Raw genomic sequence first — 18,031 nt, 5'->3', positions numbered from 1 at the left:
TGTGCCGCGGAACACCGGTTGGGAAACACTGCCCTAACCTATTGGTATTGGGGGACTTCAACATCCATGCTGATGCCACTCCCTCCTCACAAGCTCTGGACCTGGTGTCTTCCATGGCGACACTAGGGCTCTCCCAGTTTGTTTCGGGCCCCACACATCAAGCAGGCCACACGCTGGATTTGATCTTTGGCGTCGGTATAGATGTGATCATGTTTCCTTCGATGAAGGTGCCATGGTCTGATCACTACGCTCTGAAAGCCAGGATTGACGTTCCACCCCCACCCTGCTTGGGTGGCGAGCCGATTTGGGCTCGCCCGCGGAGGCTGATGGACCCTGATAGATTCCGTCAAGCCTTGCGGGACCTTGCTCCCCCTGGCGACTCATTGACTGAGCTTGTTGAGGGCTGGAATACCCAGCTCCTGGCAGCCATCAATGAGATCGCACCTAAGCGCCCTCTGCGACCCCGCAGAAACCGGGCTCCCTGGTTTACCGAGGAGCTCCGGAAAATGAAGCGGGACCTCAGACGGCTAGAGCGAGTATGGCGGGGTGCCCGTGACAGAGCTTCAAGAACATCCTATAGAGTTTTTATGAAAACCTATGAGATGGCAGTGAAGGCCGCTAAGAAGTCCTACTTCTCGGCCTCCATTGCATCCGCTAGCTCTCGCCCGGCGCAATTATTTAGTATAATTCGGTCTTTAACGTCCCTCGAAGGACAGCCAAATTTAAATAACAATTGGACACACAGCTGTGAGGCATTTGCGAGCTTTTTTGCGGAGAAGGTCCTGTTGCTCCGCCATGACCTCCCCGCCAATTTCGATACAATAAAGGAACTGGAGGCCCCTCGACTGTCCTCGGGTCCAGTATTGGACCACTTTGACCGGATATCCCCAGCCGATGTGGACAGACTCCTCCGAGCTGGAAAGCCCACCACTTGTCCTCTCGACCCGTGCCCGTCCTGGCTGATTAGAGTGTGTCCAGACGAGGTGCGGGCCCCCCTGGGGGATATCATCAATTTGTCCCTTGGCACCGGGACATTCCCAGGGGAACTGAAGGAGGCAGTGGTGCGCCCGCTTTTAAAGAAAACATCATTAGATCCCTTAGATCTATCCAATTACCGCCCGGTTTCGAATCTTCCATTCCTGGGTAAGGTGATTGAGAGAGCGGTTGCGGAACAGCTTGGTAGGTTTCTGGATGAAACATCGGCTCTGGATCCATTCCAGTCCGGCTTCCGCGCTGGTCATGGGACCGAGACGGCTCTGGTCGCCTTAACAGATGATCTCCGTAGGCAGCTGGATCGAGGCGGGTCGGGGCTGCTGATTCTTCTAGACCTGTCAGCAGCCTTCGACATGGTCGATCACGAACTCCTGGACCACCGCCTTGCCGACGTGGGGATCCAGGGCACAGCCCTTCAATGGCTGCGCTCGTTTCTCTCTGGTCGGGGACAGAGGGTGGCGCTTGGGGGGGAATTGTCATCCCGCCACTCCTTGGTGTGTGGAGTGCCTCAGGGTGCGATTCTCTCCCCGATGCTTTTTAACATCTTTATGCGCCCCCTTGCCCAGCTTGTCCGGAGTTTTGGGCTGGGCTGCCATCAGTATGCTGATGACACCCAACTCTATCTGTTGATGGATGGCCATCCTGACTCGGCCCCAGACACACTGATCAGATGCTTGGAAGCTGTGGCTGGATGGTTACGTGGGAGCCGGTTGAAGTTAAATCCTTCGAAGACAGAGGTCCTCTGGCTGGGACGGGACGATATGAGATTGAGGGGGCAACTCCCTTCTCTTGCGGGGGTGCAATTAGTGCCAGCACCGTCCGTTAAGAGTTTGGGTGTAATCTTCGATACCTCCCTCTCCATGGAGGCGCAGATTGCAGCTATAACAAAGGCGGCATTTTTTCATCTCCGCCAAGCTAAGCAGTTGGCTCCTTACCTCTCTCGCCCTGACCTAGCCACTGTGATCCACGCGACGGTCACCTCCAGACTGGATTATTGTAACTCGCTCTACGTGGGGCTGCCCTTGAGACTGACCCAGAAACTCCAGCGGGTGCAGAATGCCGCAGCGAGACTCCTTACGGGGTCTTCGCTGCGAGATCACATTCATCCGGTGCTATACCAGCTGCACTGGCTCCCGGTGGAGTACAGGATCAGGTTTAAGGTGCTGGTTTTAACCTTTAAAGCCCTATACGGCCTAGGACCCTCGTACCTACGGGACCGCCTCTCCTGGTATGCCCCACAGAGGAACTTACGGTCTTCAAATAAAAACATCTTGAAGGTCCCAGGCCACAGAGAGGTTAGGCTGGCCTCAACTAGAGCCAGAGCTTTTTCGACTGCGGCTCCAACCTGGTGGAATGCCCTGTCGCAAGAGACAAGGGCCCTGCAGGACTTGACATCTTTTCGCAGGGCCTGTAAGACAGAGCTGTTCCACCAGGCCTTTGGTCAGGGCGCAGCCTGACTCCCTCCTTTGGCAATCTCTACAAAGCTTTAGTCTATGGTTGCCATCAATTTGTATTTTAATTAATTTTTAGAATGTATTTATAATGTTGTACTGTTTTAGTGTTGTTAGCCGCCCTGAGCCCGGCTTCGGCTGGGGAGGGCGGGATATAAATAAAATTTATTATTATATTATTATTAATATTTAAACACATGCAAAACAATTTCATATTAAAAACTATTTTTTGTACTCAAAATTAGGATAAAAGTATGTGCTTAAAAGACTCATTTAAAAAGGAAAGTCTTGAACAGAAGCTGAAAAGGCCATGGGGAGAGCACACCCCAAATGCCCAATTCCTACATCATACAAATGGACCTCCTGATAAGATAGTATCTGCAAGAAAACTCTCCCTGCAGAACACCCCCCTGGTTGGTTGCATATATAAAGGAGTGAGCTTATCCTTTAGGTATTCCAGTACCAAGATGTATAGCACTCTGTTCAACAGGACAAGCATTTGGGACTTCGCCCAGTAGATAACTAGCAGTGTAACGTGATGGCAAAAGTCTGCCCAGGGAGCAGTCAAGCTGCTGTGTTTTACACTAGTTGCACTTCTGCTCAACTCCAGGAGCAGTCCCCACACACAGCACATTGCAGTAGTTTAACCTGGAGGTTACCACATTGACCAGGCTACCCAGGACCAGAAAGGTCTATAGCCATCTTACCAGCACAAGCTGGCAAAACACACTCCTAGCTACTGAGGGCCTCTAGCAGAGATTATCCAGCAGCACCCCCAGACTACAAACCTGGTCCTTCAGGATAAGTATGGCCCCATTCAAAGCAGGCAATTGAGGGAACCATGAACCCATGGCACTTTTGTATTGCCAGGTTTGGGGCTCCAGTGAGCCTCCTAGCCATCTGCCAAGTTTAAGCCAGGAGCCCAGGTTCAAATGACATGCTAAGCTAAACCTTGATTTAGCTCACCACAGTGCGGAAATGAAAAAAAAAAACCAGAAACTAAGCGCTCCTCTCTGGGATCCTGCATATTTACGCAGTCCATACAAGCCACAGTTTGGCTTACCAAGTTATGCAAATGAGGTCACAAGCAGAGATTCAAAGAGTAAGTCTTGCTAGTGAAAGGCCTTGTAATGACTTCTGCTAGCGCAATGGGGCTTTTCTCCCCCCTCCCTCCTTCCATTCTGCCCCAAGGTGGCTTGGAGTAGTCAGCAGAACTCCCAGAACAATAGGGGGGGGGGGGATCGTTCCATCTGGCAAGCTGATATGCTTGTGTTGATGCAATGCTTTCCATAGCACTACACTGGATCCTCTCTGAGTGTCTCATTTTAAGAAATCATTAAACGCCTATCTGGTTAACTAGGTTACACTGAAATTTAGTATAATACTGTACTCATGTTTCATTTTAAGTATAATCTAGCCCAGATGGATTTATCAAACTACAGCATTTGATAAGAGTTTTTGAAAAGTTTGCCCACTGTAAAACTATGGTTAAAGTAACTGCTTTGCAATTATATCAGAATTCGCGCTCTTGAGAGTAGAAGAGGTACAGAACACTTCTGTCACACAAATTCTTGAATCCATATTTGGACACTCAGTTTTTAAATTGGAAAAAACCTGAGCCTCAAAAACCTCTCTCAAATCTTGAAATTCTTTGGCATACTTCCAATCCTTTCACTATAAAGGGCATACGTTTCCACCAGGAGTCAACCTCATTTGGAAACAATCTAAAATAAACAGATTTGATTTCAGTGTTTTAAACAAATTGTTCTTTTTCTTTTCCAGAGTTGAAAATGTGAATGTTTTCACGGTGCTAACTACAGATTTACCACTGGGTGCGGTGCTTTATGAAATCAATTCCCTAATGGTATTTAATCTAACATAGGCACCATCTTCCTGGGGCCCTGAGTGCCAAGACTTCCACAGTTTTTGTTGTGGGTGCCCAGTCTCTACCCCCTGCCACCCACTGTCTCTATGGCCACCTCCGCACAACACGACCACCGTGCATAAACTCCATGGCTGCCTCTGTGCACCACATGCCGGGCACCATGGCTGTCACCTTACCTCTTGGGCTCTGGCACTGTGGCAGCGACTGGACCAGGGCCTGCACCTCTGCTGCAATGTCCTGGTCCAGTCGACACCGCAGTACTGGAGTGACATCACGTGACATCGTGACATCATCACGTGACATCGTGACATCATCATATCATAATGTCAGCACACTGCGGCATGGTGCACATGTGCTTCTATGTTCAATCAGCAACATGCTTTCTTAAGTTGATATTCTATAGGTAGCAAACAAGGACCAGAAATAACAGTAACATTTTAAGTCTAAATTATAAGGGTAAACCTAACAAGTGCTGTAAATGGAATCATAATAGTCCCAATTCAGTAAGCCCTGTAATATAAATGCATGAAGCAGTTCCCCCCCTAATTTTACCAGTCCATAGTGCCCACACATCATAGTGCAAATCTGATCACATGACTATAACTAGTATCCCTTGTCCACCACCTGGATGAAGTCCAACAGCGAGTGGTTTTGCCATTTGCTCAGAACTGCAAAAGCAGGGGAAGTTACAAAGCACCTACTGGACACAATACAAAGCTGCTGGATTAGATTTAGCTAAGTGGGTCATATGTTGCACAGTCCTGTTAAAGAACTTGTTGCAATGTGGCACATAAGTTGCAGATCAGCAAAATAAAGGATAAGTTCTGTTGTGCTTGTGGCTTTCCCATACATATCTGAACAAGGTCCTTCAATTTGCTTTACAATCTATTCCTTATAAACGCTTAGTACAGAAAAAGCATATTTAAGACAATCCATCTATTATTCTCCCTCAAGCCTTCAATTTCCAGAGAATGAAAACTGATGCAAGGCACTCCTTAGCAAATAGCTTGTACAAGGTAACCAATAACATCTAACTGTCATGCATTTTAAAAACCACAATCTAGTGTCACCAGCTAAAACAGCACATACTTCAGAATGATGAAAGGGAAGACAACAATGTCACAAGACCTGGAAATATTCCTCAATTGTAGAGCATACTCAGTAATCTACAAATTTTTGCTAGGCTTAATTGCCAACTACTACTTGAAGTCACCATCAACTACTCTCTTCTCTGTTTTACTGAGATTTAGGGCACATGCAGAGTACCAAGGAGAAAGGAAAGGTGGTTTATCTCCCTACCAATGGCCTTTTGGAAAAGCTGTGAGCGACACCTTGCTACTTTGGTAGAAGTCTAATGGGAAATGAAGTAGACCCCCTCTTCTCTCTGACCTGCAGAAAACAGTGAAATAAAGGTTGCCAAGACCTAAGGTGAAGACAGACTGTCCCATCTTCCCCACAATTCACAGAAAACTCAGGAAAATGTATCTCTGTGCTGGGTATGTGGAAAAGAAATAAGGGTAGTTACCATTAATAATATATAGAAGACTGAGTACAGCCATACCTCACGTTGTGTCCACTTCAGGTTACGTCTTTTCAAGTTGCGTCCTGCGGCAACCCGGAAGTACTGGAACAATTACTTCCAGGTTTTGCCCGGGTTTTGCTAAATCGCGCCGTGTGCGTCCGCAGATGCAGCGCTTCTGGATGCGAACGCTTCGAGTTGCGGACATGCCTCTGGGACAGATTACGTCCACAATTTGAGGTTCCAATGCATGATACTTTACTTTCTTGCACTTATTTGGGGTATCATGACATAATGTTTCCAAGTATTTGCCACATAATAGACAACTTTAATGGACTACACGACACTATATTCTTGCTATGGCACTTGCTTCTCTCTTTCCTTCCCTCACTATCTCTCTCCACACCCATTTTCTTATCCACCCTTCACTCAAAAGTCCCCAGGTGGGTTATATACAATTAAAAAATACAATACTTAAATCCACAAAAAATACAGACAGCCGCCATTTATGTGAAGTCAATATGCGTGCGACCTTGTATACACGCCGAACGCAGAAGCGACCCGGAAACATCATAAAGACATCACTGAAATGTCTCTAAAAGGGCATGGGGGGTAGGAAAAGGGTATTTGCTGGCTTTTTCAAAGGGTTTCAATTATATGAGATTTCACTGATGTGTGCAGTGTTGCAGAACGTAACTCCGCATAAATGGGGGTATCTGTACAATAAAACAGCACCACTCAAAATCAGAGGAATTTGACAAAACAACACCTCACCCCACCAAAAGTCTGGGCAAAGAAGCACACCTTGACATGACAAAAAAGTTACAGTATCAGTGTAAGATGCACCTTAGTGAGAGCATTCCACAATGCATGGGCTACCACTGAAAAGGCCCTACGATACACCGTTGCCCTCAAACCCTTTTTGGCAATGTCACCATGAGCAGAACCTCCCTGGGTGATCTTACTCAGATAAGTTGATATGGAAGTAGACAATACCTCACATACTTTGTTGCCCAATGTTAGGACTTGATATTGTTGGAATACCTTTTGGGGGCTTTTACTTACCATCACTATCAACATGCTTAGTTTATGCTGAGTTCATTGCTCCTGTTTTGATTGTATTTCAATGCCTTATTTTGAACCACTTTCAGATATTTTTATGATAGGTGGTATACTACTTTAAACAAAGAATAAATACATTTCCTATATTTTGTGTATGCTAATTATATAAATTGGTATCCAATTTGCAGGTATTTCTACCAATAATTTCTAGTTTAGTAGAAATTTCACATTAGAAATTATTTCAGCTGGAAAACATCACCAACTGAAGTTTCAGAACCTGCCTTATGAGTCATCACTTTTTGATGGGCATGCAGTATATACACAGATAATGTGAGAAACTTGCTTCGGCTAGTCCTATCCCCCTTCCTACTTCAATTCATTCATCCTTCTTCTTGCCATCCAAAAACATATTCCAGTTGGTAGAAAAAGTAGAATTGGGATGAGGAACATGTAACCTTCCAGATGTTGTAGCACTACCAACTCCCTTCTCTTGCGGGGGCCCAATTAGTGCCATTGCCTTCCGTTAAGAGTTTGGGTGTAATCCTTGACACCTCCCTTTCCATGGAGGCGCAGGTTAAAGCAACAGTCAAGGCAACATTTTTCCACATTCGCCGCATCAAGCAGTTGGTGTTTACCTTTCCCGCCCTGACCTGGCCACAGTGATCCATGCGACGGTCACCTCCAGGCTTGACTACTGTAATTCGCTCTACGCAGGGCTGCCCTTGGAACTGCCCCAGAAACTCCAGTGGGTGCAGAATGCTGCAGTGAGGCTCCTCACGGGGTCACTGCCATGGGAGCATATTCACCCAGTGCTTTTCCAGCTGCACTGGCTCCCGGTGGAGTACAGGGTCAGATTTAAGGTGCTGGTTTTGACCTTTAAAGCCCTTCACGGCCTAGGACCCTCGTACCTACGGGACCGCCTCTCCCAGTATGCCCCACGGAGAGCCTCAAGGTCCATAAATAGCACCACCCCAGTGGTCCCAAGCCCTAAGGAAGTTAGATTAGCTTCAACCAGAGCCAGGGCCTTTTTAACACTGGCTCCGGCCTGGTGGAACGCTCTGCCTCATGAGACCAGGGCCCTGCAGGATCTGATTTCTTTCCGCAGGGCCTGTAAGACAGAGTTGTTCCACCTGGCCTTTGGCTTGGAGCCAATTTGATTCCCTCCCCCTCTTTTTTTTCCCTTCTCCTCCTGTGATGAGGCTGCATTTTAATATTTTAATGTTTCAATATTTTAATGTTGTCTTTTAATATTGCTTTTAAGTTGTATCCATTCAACTTGTCTTTATTTTTGCTTGTTAGCCGCCCTGAGCCCAGCCTTGGCTGGGGAGGGCGGGGTATAAATAAATATTATTATTATTATTATTATTATTATTATTATTATTATTATTTCCAACAACCCTGACCATGGCTGGCTGGGACTGATGAGCATTTTAGTCCAGCAACATCTGAAGAACCTCAGGTTTCCCACGCCTGATGTGGAGAGAGAAAGCTAAAGAAGAGACACAGGGGCCTCTCTCTTCTGCCTTTTAAAGGGCTTCCCGCTCAACCACTAGAAAATAAATAAGTTAGCACCACCTGCTCAAGACACTATTTGAAACACATAGTATACTCTGCCAGAATGTGTCACATCTTTGGATGGTCAAATATCCCTTCAAAAGATGTGGTATTTTCTTCATTTTCTAGACACGCTAGTGCAGTGCAAGAGTCTCAGTACTGCTTGTATTAGCAGTATTAAAAAACAAACAGAACTCATTACACTACACTACAAAAATGTCAGTCCTAACCCCTTTCAGCTCAAACTATCATTTTTTATCCTCTCCTCCCTTTTTTAAAAAAATGTGAAAAACTTTTTTAGACAGCCAAAAAAAAGTGTTGAGTTGCACGTAAGAATTCCAGTACTTCAAATTAACATCAGAGTTGGTAAAAATGGAGTTTGGATTGTCATAGGCCTGGCAAACCCAGAAAAGAGGATAAAGAAATTTACAGAAAAGCACACTTGCTAAACTCTACTACTATGAGCTTCTGGGAGCCTAACTAATCATGTGAGCACTCTTTAATTCCAGGGGGTGAAAGTAACACAGTACCACAGTTTTAAAGGGAAGGATACTTTTTACACTAATTTAAACAGCAATAACAGCCCCTGGAGGAGATTACACAAAACCCAGAGAAGAATGAGGAAGGGGAGGACAGGTTAAAATTTATGAAGGCCTTGTTTCTGAGCAAGTTCTGCAGATTATGCCATAAACCCTGGTGCTCCCAGCCGGTGTTGGCCTGGGGGTCCTCTTTTGTCCCTGGTACTACCCACAAATGCATCAAGCCAACATTTTGCATGGCCAACTCCTTAAGGGCAGAAAAGCTTGAAATCCCAGCAGCTCAGGGAACAAGGCCCTTAAAAGTGCAAGGTCTTCAAAACAGGAAAGCACCTAATCTCCTGAAAGCTGTTCAAATGCGAACCTGTGGCACTATATTTCAGAGGGGAAAGGGATAAAAGGCAGGGTTTTAAACAAGGCTGCGGAGAGGAAGTTTCGGAACAAGAGTTGCGCCTTAACATGGAGTAACAGAGGGCAATGAAACGGGCTGCCGCGAAATTTAGAGGGTTGGCACAAGGAAGCAAGCAGCACGTAGGCGGCGGCGAGAGGAAGTCTCTTCCCGCAGAAGGCAGCACCTGTAGCCCGGGGCTAAGTGAGCTGCAAGCTCGCTCGATTCCTCCCTAGGAGATACATACGGTATAATTGATACATTACCTTTGAGCTGGGGCAGCGGGAAGAGCTCCACGGGGCTGCTTTGGGTGCGGAACTGCGAAGACCCCTGCGACCGCTTCTGCTTCTGAGCCTTGCGCACCGACCTCCGCGTGAAGCCGTCCACTTTCTCCGCGGCGGAGATCGCCGCCGCCGACATGGCTGGGAAAGGAGGAGGCACGAGGGGGGATCGCCTCTCCCTTGAAGCATATAATCACGCCGGAGGGGCGGGGGGAGGGAGGAAGGCAGAGCAAGCGGCGGCGGGAGAGAAGACACCACCAGCCAAGGAAGGAGGAAGACACTTAATCCAGTGCACCAAGGAATAGGGGCCGCGGGGGGGGGGCGGTTCTTCCAAGTCCCAAAAAAACACACACACACCAAGAAAGGGGGAAGAATCCAAACACCTTCCAAAGGGGGAGGGGGGAGAGGCTGTTTATCCAACACCTCAAAGACAGAAGGCTCTTAATCCGACACCCTTGAGAAGGGAGGGGATACACTTAATCCGATACCCCAAAGGAAAAAGGGGTTTCCAAATAATGGATACTTTTCCGAGGAAGAGACCAAATGAGGGTTAAACCAAAGGGGGGGGGGCGGCACGCAGCAAAGACCCGCCCCCGCTGCGTCCTCCAAATCAGCCGAGCCTCCGAAGGAGAAAAACAGAAGAGGAAACTTTTATTCTTCCTCCCTTCGCCAGCGACGTCTCTTCGCCGCCCGCCCGCGAGCGGCAAACTTTGGCGGCGCGCGGTCTCGTGAGGAGGAAGGAGGAGGCGCTGTTCTCCCGCCACCCGCCGCCTCAGCCAGGCTCGCTGTCGCCTGGGCCGCCCCGCCAGGCGCTCGCTGTCATGAGCCGGGGTTCCTCGGCGACTCCTGAGGGAAGGACGGCGGCGGAGTGGGAAGGGGAGGGAGAGAGGCCAGGGCCGCGCAGCCTCCTCTTCAGCCACCGTCGGGAGCCCCCGGCGCCTCTTCCGCCAACATCTTGTCACGCCAGCGCCCCCCGCCGCCGCCGCTTCTCCTCTTCTTCCTCCTTCTCCTCAGAGGCCGCGCGCAACGTAACAGCGGGGGGGGGAGGGGCGCGGAGGCGGCGAACCTTCCACTCGAGAAGCGGCGCGCAACTTGCTGCAAGTGAGCGCGCTGTTAAGGGCAGCCGAGTTCCGACTCGGAGGAGGGGGCGGGGCCAGCGGCGAGGGGAGGAGAGGAGGCAGAGGAGCAGGAGCAGGAAGGCGGTTGGAACAGCCGTTGGAGGACGCCGGACGGAGGGTAACTGACAGGAGCAAAGCAGCCAATCGGAGAGGCGGCGGGGCGGGCGGCAGCGGTGGTTAAAGCGAATTGCCTTCTGTTGGGCGGGACGAGCTGGAAGCCAAGCGACGCGACCTCTGGGGGACCGGGCGAGTGACACCAGGATTTGCCCAACGCGAGGGGGTCAAGGGCGGGGTGTGGTGCGGAGGACGCGATTGGGTCTACGGCAGCGGAGGCGGGACGAGCAGAGACTCAATGACGAGTTGCGATCAGGACTTTTTCGTTGGTTTGTTTTGAGGTGGGAGCTCAGAGGGCAGGAATCCCACCCGGCAGCTTTCTGGGGTTGTGAAGTTGGGCTGGTCTGCTGCTTGTGTTTTTCTTCCGGGAAAGGTCACCGTTGTTGGCTTTTGGGTCCCTAGTGGCGGGACGGGGGGGGGGGGAGTCCGCAAGAAACTTCAGCAGCCCAGTCTTGTTCATCTTTACTTGCAAGTAAACCCTGTTCAACCAGTAGAGCTTACTCTTGGGTAAGCAGGCAGTTACTAACTTTTGTCTTCTCTCTTCCCCACCGCTCCTCTGGAGATGCAACATTTCCAGAAAATGGGAATAAAACCTATTTCCCCTTCTCCTGACATAGTTTTTTCTTGCACACAAAACAGAAAAATTGAGAAATTGTGTGTGTGTGTTTTATATATTTATATATAAATATAACCCAGCCAGATGGGCGGGGTATTTTATATATATATAAAAGGCGTGGGGAAAGAGGGATGTTTTTGCCTGGCACCTAAAAATATGTAACACAGTTGCCAGGTGAGTCTCCCTGGGGAGAGCATTCCACAAACATATATGCAATACTTATCAACCCCAAACGTATGTTACTGCTTTAGCAAAATAAAGTGTATTGTTCCAAAGCTAGGGTAGAATAAAATTATCCCCATAAATTTTAGACAATAAATGTACCAAGTAAGATTACAATATTACCCACACAGTCAACTTCCTTCTGTGGGTCTTGGTTAAAGCTCACACCCCTATTTGCAGTTTCTGCCCCACTGCCTTTTGACCTTTTTTATCCCCAGCGAAACAAAGCAAGAAGCTGCTTGTTTGTTTCCCATTCTGCAGCAGTGTGTCTGTGTCCTTCAAGGGGCAAGGTGAAAAGGTTGACCACAAAGGAGGGAACAGGTCAGAAGGGCAGCAGAAACAGGATGATTGCTACTAGTATCTACAGACTAAACCAAAGGTGACTAGGAGACGGCAGGCAGCAATTCACAAGCGACAGAGGCCCTGCATGTTCCTCTAACGAAGATTACTGCACCCATAATACAGAAATTCATTTTGAATTGAAGTGTTGTATTTGCCAGTGCACTAATGCTGTACATCTTAAAATAAAACATACTTAATAGAGGGTTTTTTCCAGTGTCCTTCAAAAGATGGAAACATTTGCAAAAAGTCCTCTGGAAAAAAACACCTTTCCCTGGGTGAGGTGTAATAGGACCCTCACCTCTCCCCTCAGCCCATTTCTTCTGGCAGGAGGGAAAGGGTTGACCTCTTAAATATTAGGCTGTACGTAATACAACTTTTTAAAGTGCATTAGCCCTGGAGAGGCATAGCAGTCCAAATTATGGAAAGAGGTTCAGTTTGTGTTGTTGTAACAGTGCCTGGAAACAAGTATGCAAATAGCAGCTGTTTCAGAAGGGGAAAACAACTTTTTGAAGCTTCATTATTGGTATGCTAGGAATAACAGCTGTGAGCTTCTCTTTAAAGCCACATACACACAGGATGGGTCTTGTTTACACATTCTGGGAGAGTGTATTTACTAAATGACCATTTATAATGCATGTGTGCGATGTTCTTCACACCTGAGCACCTCTGCATGATGGAAGAGAAAGAGTTGCTATGCCATATTTCAAACAAATGTGTGAAGCGTTCCTAATTCTGCCATTCAAGGAGATGTGATTAAGATCTAATCATAGACACCCTGCAGCTCAAAAGCTTGTGTAGTGGTTTCAAGAGCCTACATTAGTGTTGTGTATGCAGCATCTCATCAAATTATGGAAGCTGTGCAGAGACTTGTTCAACTGTGCTGCAGGCCTGCAGTCTTGTGTAGCCAAACAACTTTAGTCTGTTTTGCTCAACCAATCCTACTTCGGATTCTTTCTTGGATTACTGCATCAATTAAGAACTCTGGAACAGAGACAGGATTCCTTGCTTCTGTCATGTCTGCACCTCAGTGTGGTTCCACCAACAGAACTCTCCTTCCCTCAAAAGTTGGTAATGGAGATACTGAATCTGACATAACCCCCTAAGGTTGAACATGTCTTTGCTGTCCTTGCTATGGCTTTGCATCCGTGGCCTTCTTGGATTTGGATTTGATATCCTGCTTTATCACTACCCGAAGGAGTCTCAAAGCAGCCAACAATCTCCTTTCCCTTCCTCCCCCACAACAAACACTCTATGAGGTGAGTGAGGCTGAGAGACTTCAGAGAAGTGTAACTGGCCCAAGGTCACCCAGTAGCTGCATGTGGAGGAGCAGAGACACGAACCTGGTTCACCAGATTGCGAGTCTATCGCTCTTAACCACTACACCACACTGGTCTTCTTTTATGCCATATCCTCAATTTTCATCTTGTTAAAAGAAGGGTGGTTCCCAAATTGTTTAGAAAAGAAGACCCAGCAAATAATTATTTAATCCTAAACATAACTGGCATTTAATTTTAGGAATAATTTTTTGTTTTGACCCTTCCGTTCCTTTGAAACCAGTATCCCTGTAATTTGCTGCAGCCTACTGGTTAAGTCCAATTTTCTATATGGTTTCTCATGCCTTATGCCTTCTTTAAAGGACAACTCATGTGCTCACTCAAATATGATCATCAATTAATAGCAGTTTGCGAGGCAGGTAATCTCTGTGAGTGGTGCAGTAGAGATAAACCTCTGCTCCCACTGAGAGAACAGTGGGAGTCAAAGTCAAAGATAGAGTAGAATTCAGTTTTTTAGCCATGGACATGTAAATCAATACTCTTTGCTTCTCAGTACTAACAGATGCCTTTAAGTGGTGAGAGTGGAGTTTGGAATTTTGCCACACTAGCAAGATTGTGTCAGGAAATTGATGCATTTGTATACTGTGATCTCCATGATGATGGGTAACTGTTTATGAAAAAATAGCCTGAACTGTTCCATTTATGCACTACCTTTTTTATTTCCTTTTGGCAGGATTATAGTATTGGCTCCAGGGCTTTTAATAGCTTAGAAGCTATAGTATTTACTGCTGCACTACTTTGGCAGGAAATGCTCCACCTGCTGAAAATTTTTCTTCTATGCATTTATTAATAAGAACCTGAGGACAGCACCCTCTGCCATTAGCTAAGGACAAGGGCACTGGGAGGCCACTCCCCCTGCCTTCTAGCGACATCATCACAGCAAGATGGAGACCAACCTAGCCCTATCAGTGGGCCAAAGGAGGACTTGTCATAAAGAACACTTCCAACTGCTGGTTGCCCTGCAGAAGCAAGAAGGGCCTCTCTGGTCCCATCCATCAGCCAAAGGAGCAAGAGGCATCAGTTGCCAGTCACAGGGTTTTTTAAAAAGCTGATTTTCCAACTGCACAAATTCCCCATCAGTCACTCCCTTCACTATATTTTCCTACCTTTCTCTGGAGGCCTAGAATCATAAAACTGTAGAGATGGAAAGGACCCTGAGGGTTGAATCTCAACTAAAGCAATGGCAGATGGCCATCCAACCTCTGCTGTAAAACCTGCAGTGAAGGACAGTCTGCTTCATAATTCAACAACTGTGAAATCAGGATAGTCTCTTGGATTTCTTGTTCTTAAAATGTTGATATTGAAGAAAACATTGAATGTTTGTCTTTTTTGCCTCAAGTTCTTTAAGATATTTGGGGACATAGGAAGCTGCCTTATGCAGAGGCAGCTCATTGGTCCATCTACCTCTGGATTGTCTACAGTGACTGGAAGCAACTTCCCAGCATATCAGGCAGGAGTCATTCCCCAGCCCTACCTAGAGAATCCTGGGATTGAACTTGGGACCTTCTGCATGCAAAGCAGATCCTCTAACAATAAGCTGCAGCCCCTTTTGATTTATCGATTTTAAGAAAATTTTAAAAAGTGCATTTACTTTTGTGTGTCAACAAACTTAGTAACAAATTAAACAGCATAAAAAGTTAATAAAATGTTGGTCTACATTTTTGCTACTGTACTTGTTTGGCACTGTCTGCTTTCACAAGTGGGACTATCCTATTGCTCAAATGCATGGCAAGACTCCTGTCTCATTCACTGCAAATTGCACAGGCTCTCCGGCACTCAATAAATGAGAGTCCTTAAATAACATTGGAACAAATTGTCCGAGAGACCATCTGTTGTCTCCCCCTTGCATCTTAGGATTTGAGATAGAGGGATTGGAACTGAGATCAGGAGGTACTTAGGAAGAACTTAGGGACTCCTAAGTAAGATCACCCTTCAGCTTAGGTTGTGCTGAAACCTATTTGTAAATAACAGCTTCAGAAACAAACTACTATGGGGAAGTATTTCAGTTTTAGGAGTGTGCATTTGTCAGTTACAGTTGTGGCTCTTCTCTTTGGGGTTCTTCATTCCATTTTTAAAAATAGTTCTGTGTGGAACGCTCATCTGCCAAATGCCTCATACAGATATAAAACGGAATATGTCACGTACATAAATAGCAAATGTCCCCTGACTATCCTGGCCCTTGACTGTTTACAATTATTTCAAGGTCCCAGGACACCTGCAACAATGTGGTGTAATTTGGAAACCCATAACGGCACATCAAAGATATAGAATCATTTGACAATCCGTTAAATTCAATAAAGGTATACTATTCAATTTAGAATTAAAATAGTGATTTTTCTACAGCCACCTTAACTACATAGCTGCCTAGACCTTCAGCAGATAAAGCAGGGGCAGCCAAATGGGTTCTCTCCAAGCCTTTCCCTTTCCCTGCCAGGTTTTCTATATGCAGGAAATTCTTTTGTGTGGAGTATTCACTCCTGTCAGCCTCAACAGCAGGCTGAAGCAGGGATGTTACAAACTCTGATGTGCATCTCCTGGACTAATGTGCAGATCATAACTTAATTATCCAGTTGTTTTTGCACAAACCAAAAGTTCAATAATGTGTATTTTGAAAGAAAATATGTACCGACATGTATTTAAATGGGCATTTTGTGCATGTTTCGTTATTACAGATTAATGCGAAAGCAGGATAAAATCTACTGATGGGTGAACACAAGCAGAAGTTGTGTGGATCGGAAATAGATTCTTCCCATCCCTAATCTGAACAGGAACAGGGACAGATTTAGTAGTTTACCATCTCTGTTTGTAAAAACAAGACAACAGAAGCCACAACCCAGAGGTGGTTTAGTGACTAGAGAGTGGGGCTTGGCTGTGGGAAGCTGAGAGTCTAATTCTTCAGTCTTGCTGTAAAGCTCACTGAATGGCCTCAGGCAAGTCACAGACCTGATGCAGATGCCACAATCTCAGCTTCACAAACCACAGTATATTGAGCCATGATTGTAATGGCTGACTTGGATCAATGCTTCTTAGCCTCCTTCACTCAGGGTTGCTCTGAGGAGCTTAGAGGCTGGACCTGAAAGACAGGACTGGAAATAATAACGAGCATTTATTCCACTTGAAAATGGGAAAATACATATGAGTCCTTATTGCCTTTTATGGGGGTGGGGAGGGGTGGAATCTGTAGAAAACCAGCAATTTTGTAATGTACAGAAGCCACAAAAGAAAATAATGTATGTCAACTAATCTGTCTCAGAAGGGTTAGGAAGCACAGATATTTCAAGAAACTTGCTAAAGTATAAAAAGGCAACCAGTCTAACAGAAAACTTAATGGTTAGCATCCTGTCAGCTTGTTAGCAGGCTTTTACCATGAGTTTAATACCTGCCTGAAATAATATCCAGCTGGAAAACAGGCAGTGCTGTTGAACAAAACTAATACAGTACAAATCAAATGCAGTGGATCTCATGAATAAAGTCTCCATTATTTAGGATACACAGTGACTGCGTATCATCTATGTAAAATTATTGTTCTGTTCAGATTGCACTACTATTTATGTGAGTATAAGGTAAAGGACTCCTGGATGGTTAAGTCCTGTTAAAGGCGACTATAGGGTACGGCGCTCATCTTGCTTGGGGAAAGAGACATGCACATGTCACATTCCATGCATGTGGTGTCTCATTTAAACTGCGCCATCAGCTGCCACGTGTTCAGCATTAGGGTAACAGAAGAGTTCCCACATGGATCATGGAACTCTGGTATGCTGGTGCCACATGACTCAGTTTAAATGAGATGATGACTGCATGGAATTAGAGACTTGTCAATCTCTTAATTTCAGATTCTGTTTTACTCATTTTTTGTATCTTATGCTCAGTTTGCCTCATTTTCTTATCAGTTTGTGATTTTATTTATTGCAAATAGTTCCACACAAAATTTTGTGTGTTGTACACTATTTTCACTAATATACACTCCTTTTTGCACATTTTCACCTATGCTTTTTTCTATACATTTGTTTTGGTTGGAGAGCTATATTGCAAATGCAGAAAAGTGTGTCATTCAAACAAAAGCTGCCATTTGGTTTGGGAAGTGCGAATTAGGGAGGTTTCATTAAAACATGAACAGAACCAATTTCACCTCATTTCTACATGGAGCTACTGCCTAATTACATTTTCCCAGCATCAAATGTAAATCAGGCCTCATGATAAATAGATGCCACCAAGTAACACAGCTTGCCTCAGCTGAACCCATGATAGACTACAGTCAACAGCTTGCTGCAGACATTTTACGGCTGTCACTTTGCATATGCAGGAAAATAATAATATGATGAGCAATGCACACATTTCTACTTATCTTTCCTGCATGTGATGTGATGGAAAACAGGATTTTTCACAACCACTGGAGAGAGAAAAATAGCATTCTATATTTATTGTTCTAGCTTCTTGTCATGTGGCTTTCAAAGCAGATTTTGGAATACATTATATAAGGTAAATGTTCACATACATTTCTTTAAACTGGGGCATGGCAAAACATTAGAAGGCCGGGACTAAACAGTAAGAATAAAATGAGCTGGTGAGTCTAAAAGACTAAGCTAAACAGTACCTACACGTGATTTTTCCTTCCT

At 45.9% G+C, this 18,031-nt stretch overlaps 1 protein-coding gene and 1 long non-coding RNA gene across 3 annotated transcripts in view; one reads left to right on the top strand and one right to left on the bottom strand.

Moving 5' to 3' along the window:
• Positions 1–10,825, bottom strand: part of PPP2R5A (protein phosphatase 2 regulatory subunit B'alpha) — a 45,872-nt gene extending 35,047 nt beyond the window's left edge. Inside the window, exon 1 of the mRNA XM_028724695.2 lies at positions 9,655–10,825. Within this exon, the coding sequence (XP_028580528.1) occupies positions 9,655–9,808 (154 nt within the window). The 5' untranslated portion in view covers positions 9,809–10,825. The remainder of the gene's footprint in view (positions 1–9,654) is intronic.
• A 363-nt stretch (positions 10,826–11,188) lies between these two features.
• Positions 11,189–15,087, top strand: LOC114594693 (uncharacterized). Of its 2 annotated transcripts, none has more exons than XR_003706050.2 (2): positions 11,189–11,408; positions 14,089–15,087. It is a non-coding gene; the product is annotated as an uncharacterized LOC114594693 (long non-coding RNA). The 2 variants fall into 2 exon arrangements; XR_013392153.1 differs by having other exon boundaries at positions 11,189–13,337.
• The last annotated feature ends 2,944 nt before the right edge of the window (positions 15,088–18,031 follow it).

Source organism: Podarcis muralis, chromosome 3, assembly GCF_964188315.1.
Source record: "Podarcis muralis chromosome 3, rPodMur119.hap1.1, whole genome shotgun sequence".
NCBI lineage: Eukaryota > Metazoa > Chordata > Lepidosauria > Squamata > Lacertidae > Podarcis > Podarcis muralis.
Note: the sequence above shows the minus strand (reverse complement) of the source record. Positions and strands in the feature narration are given on the sequence as shown.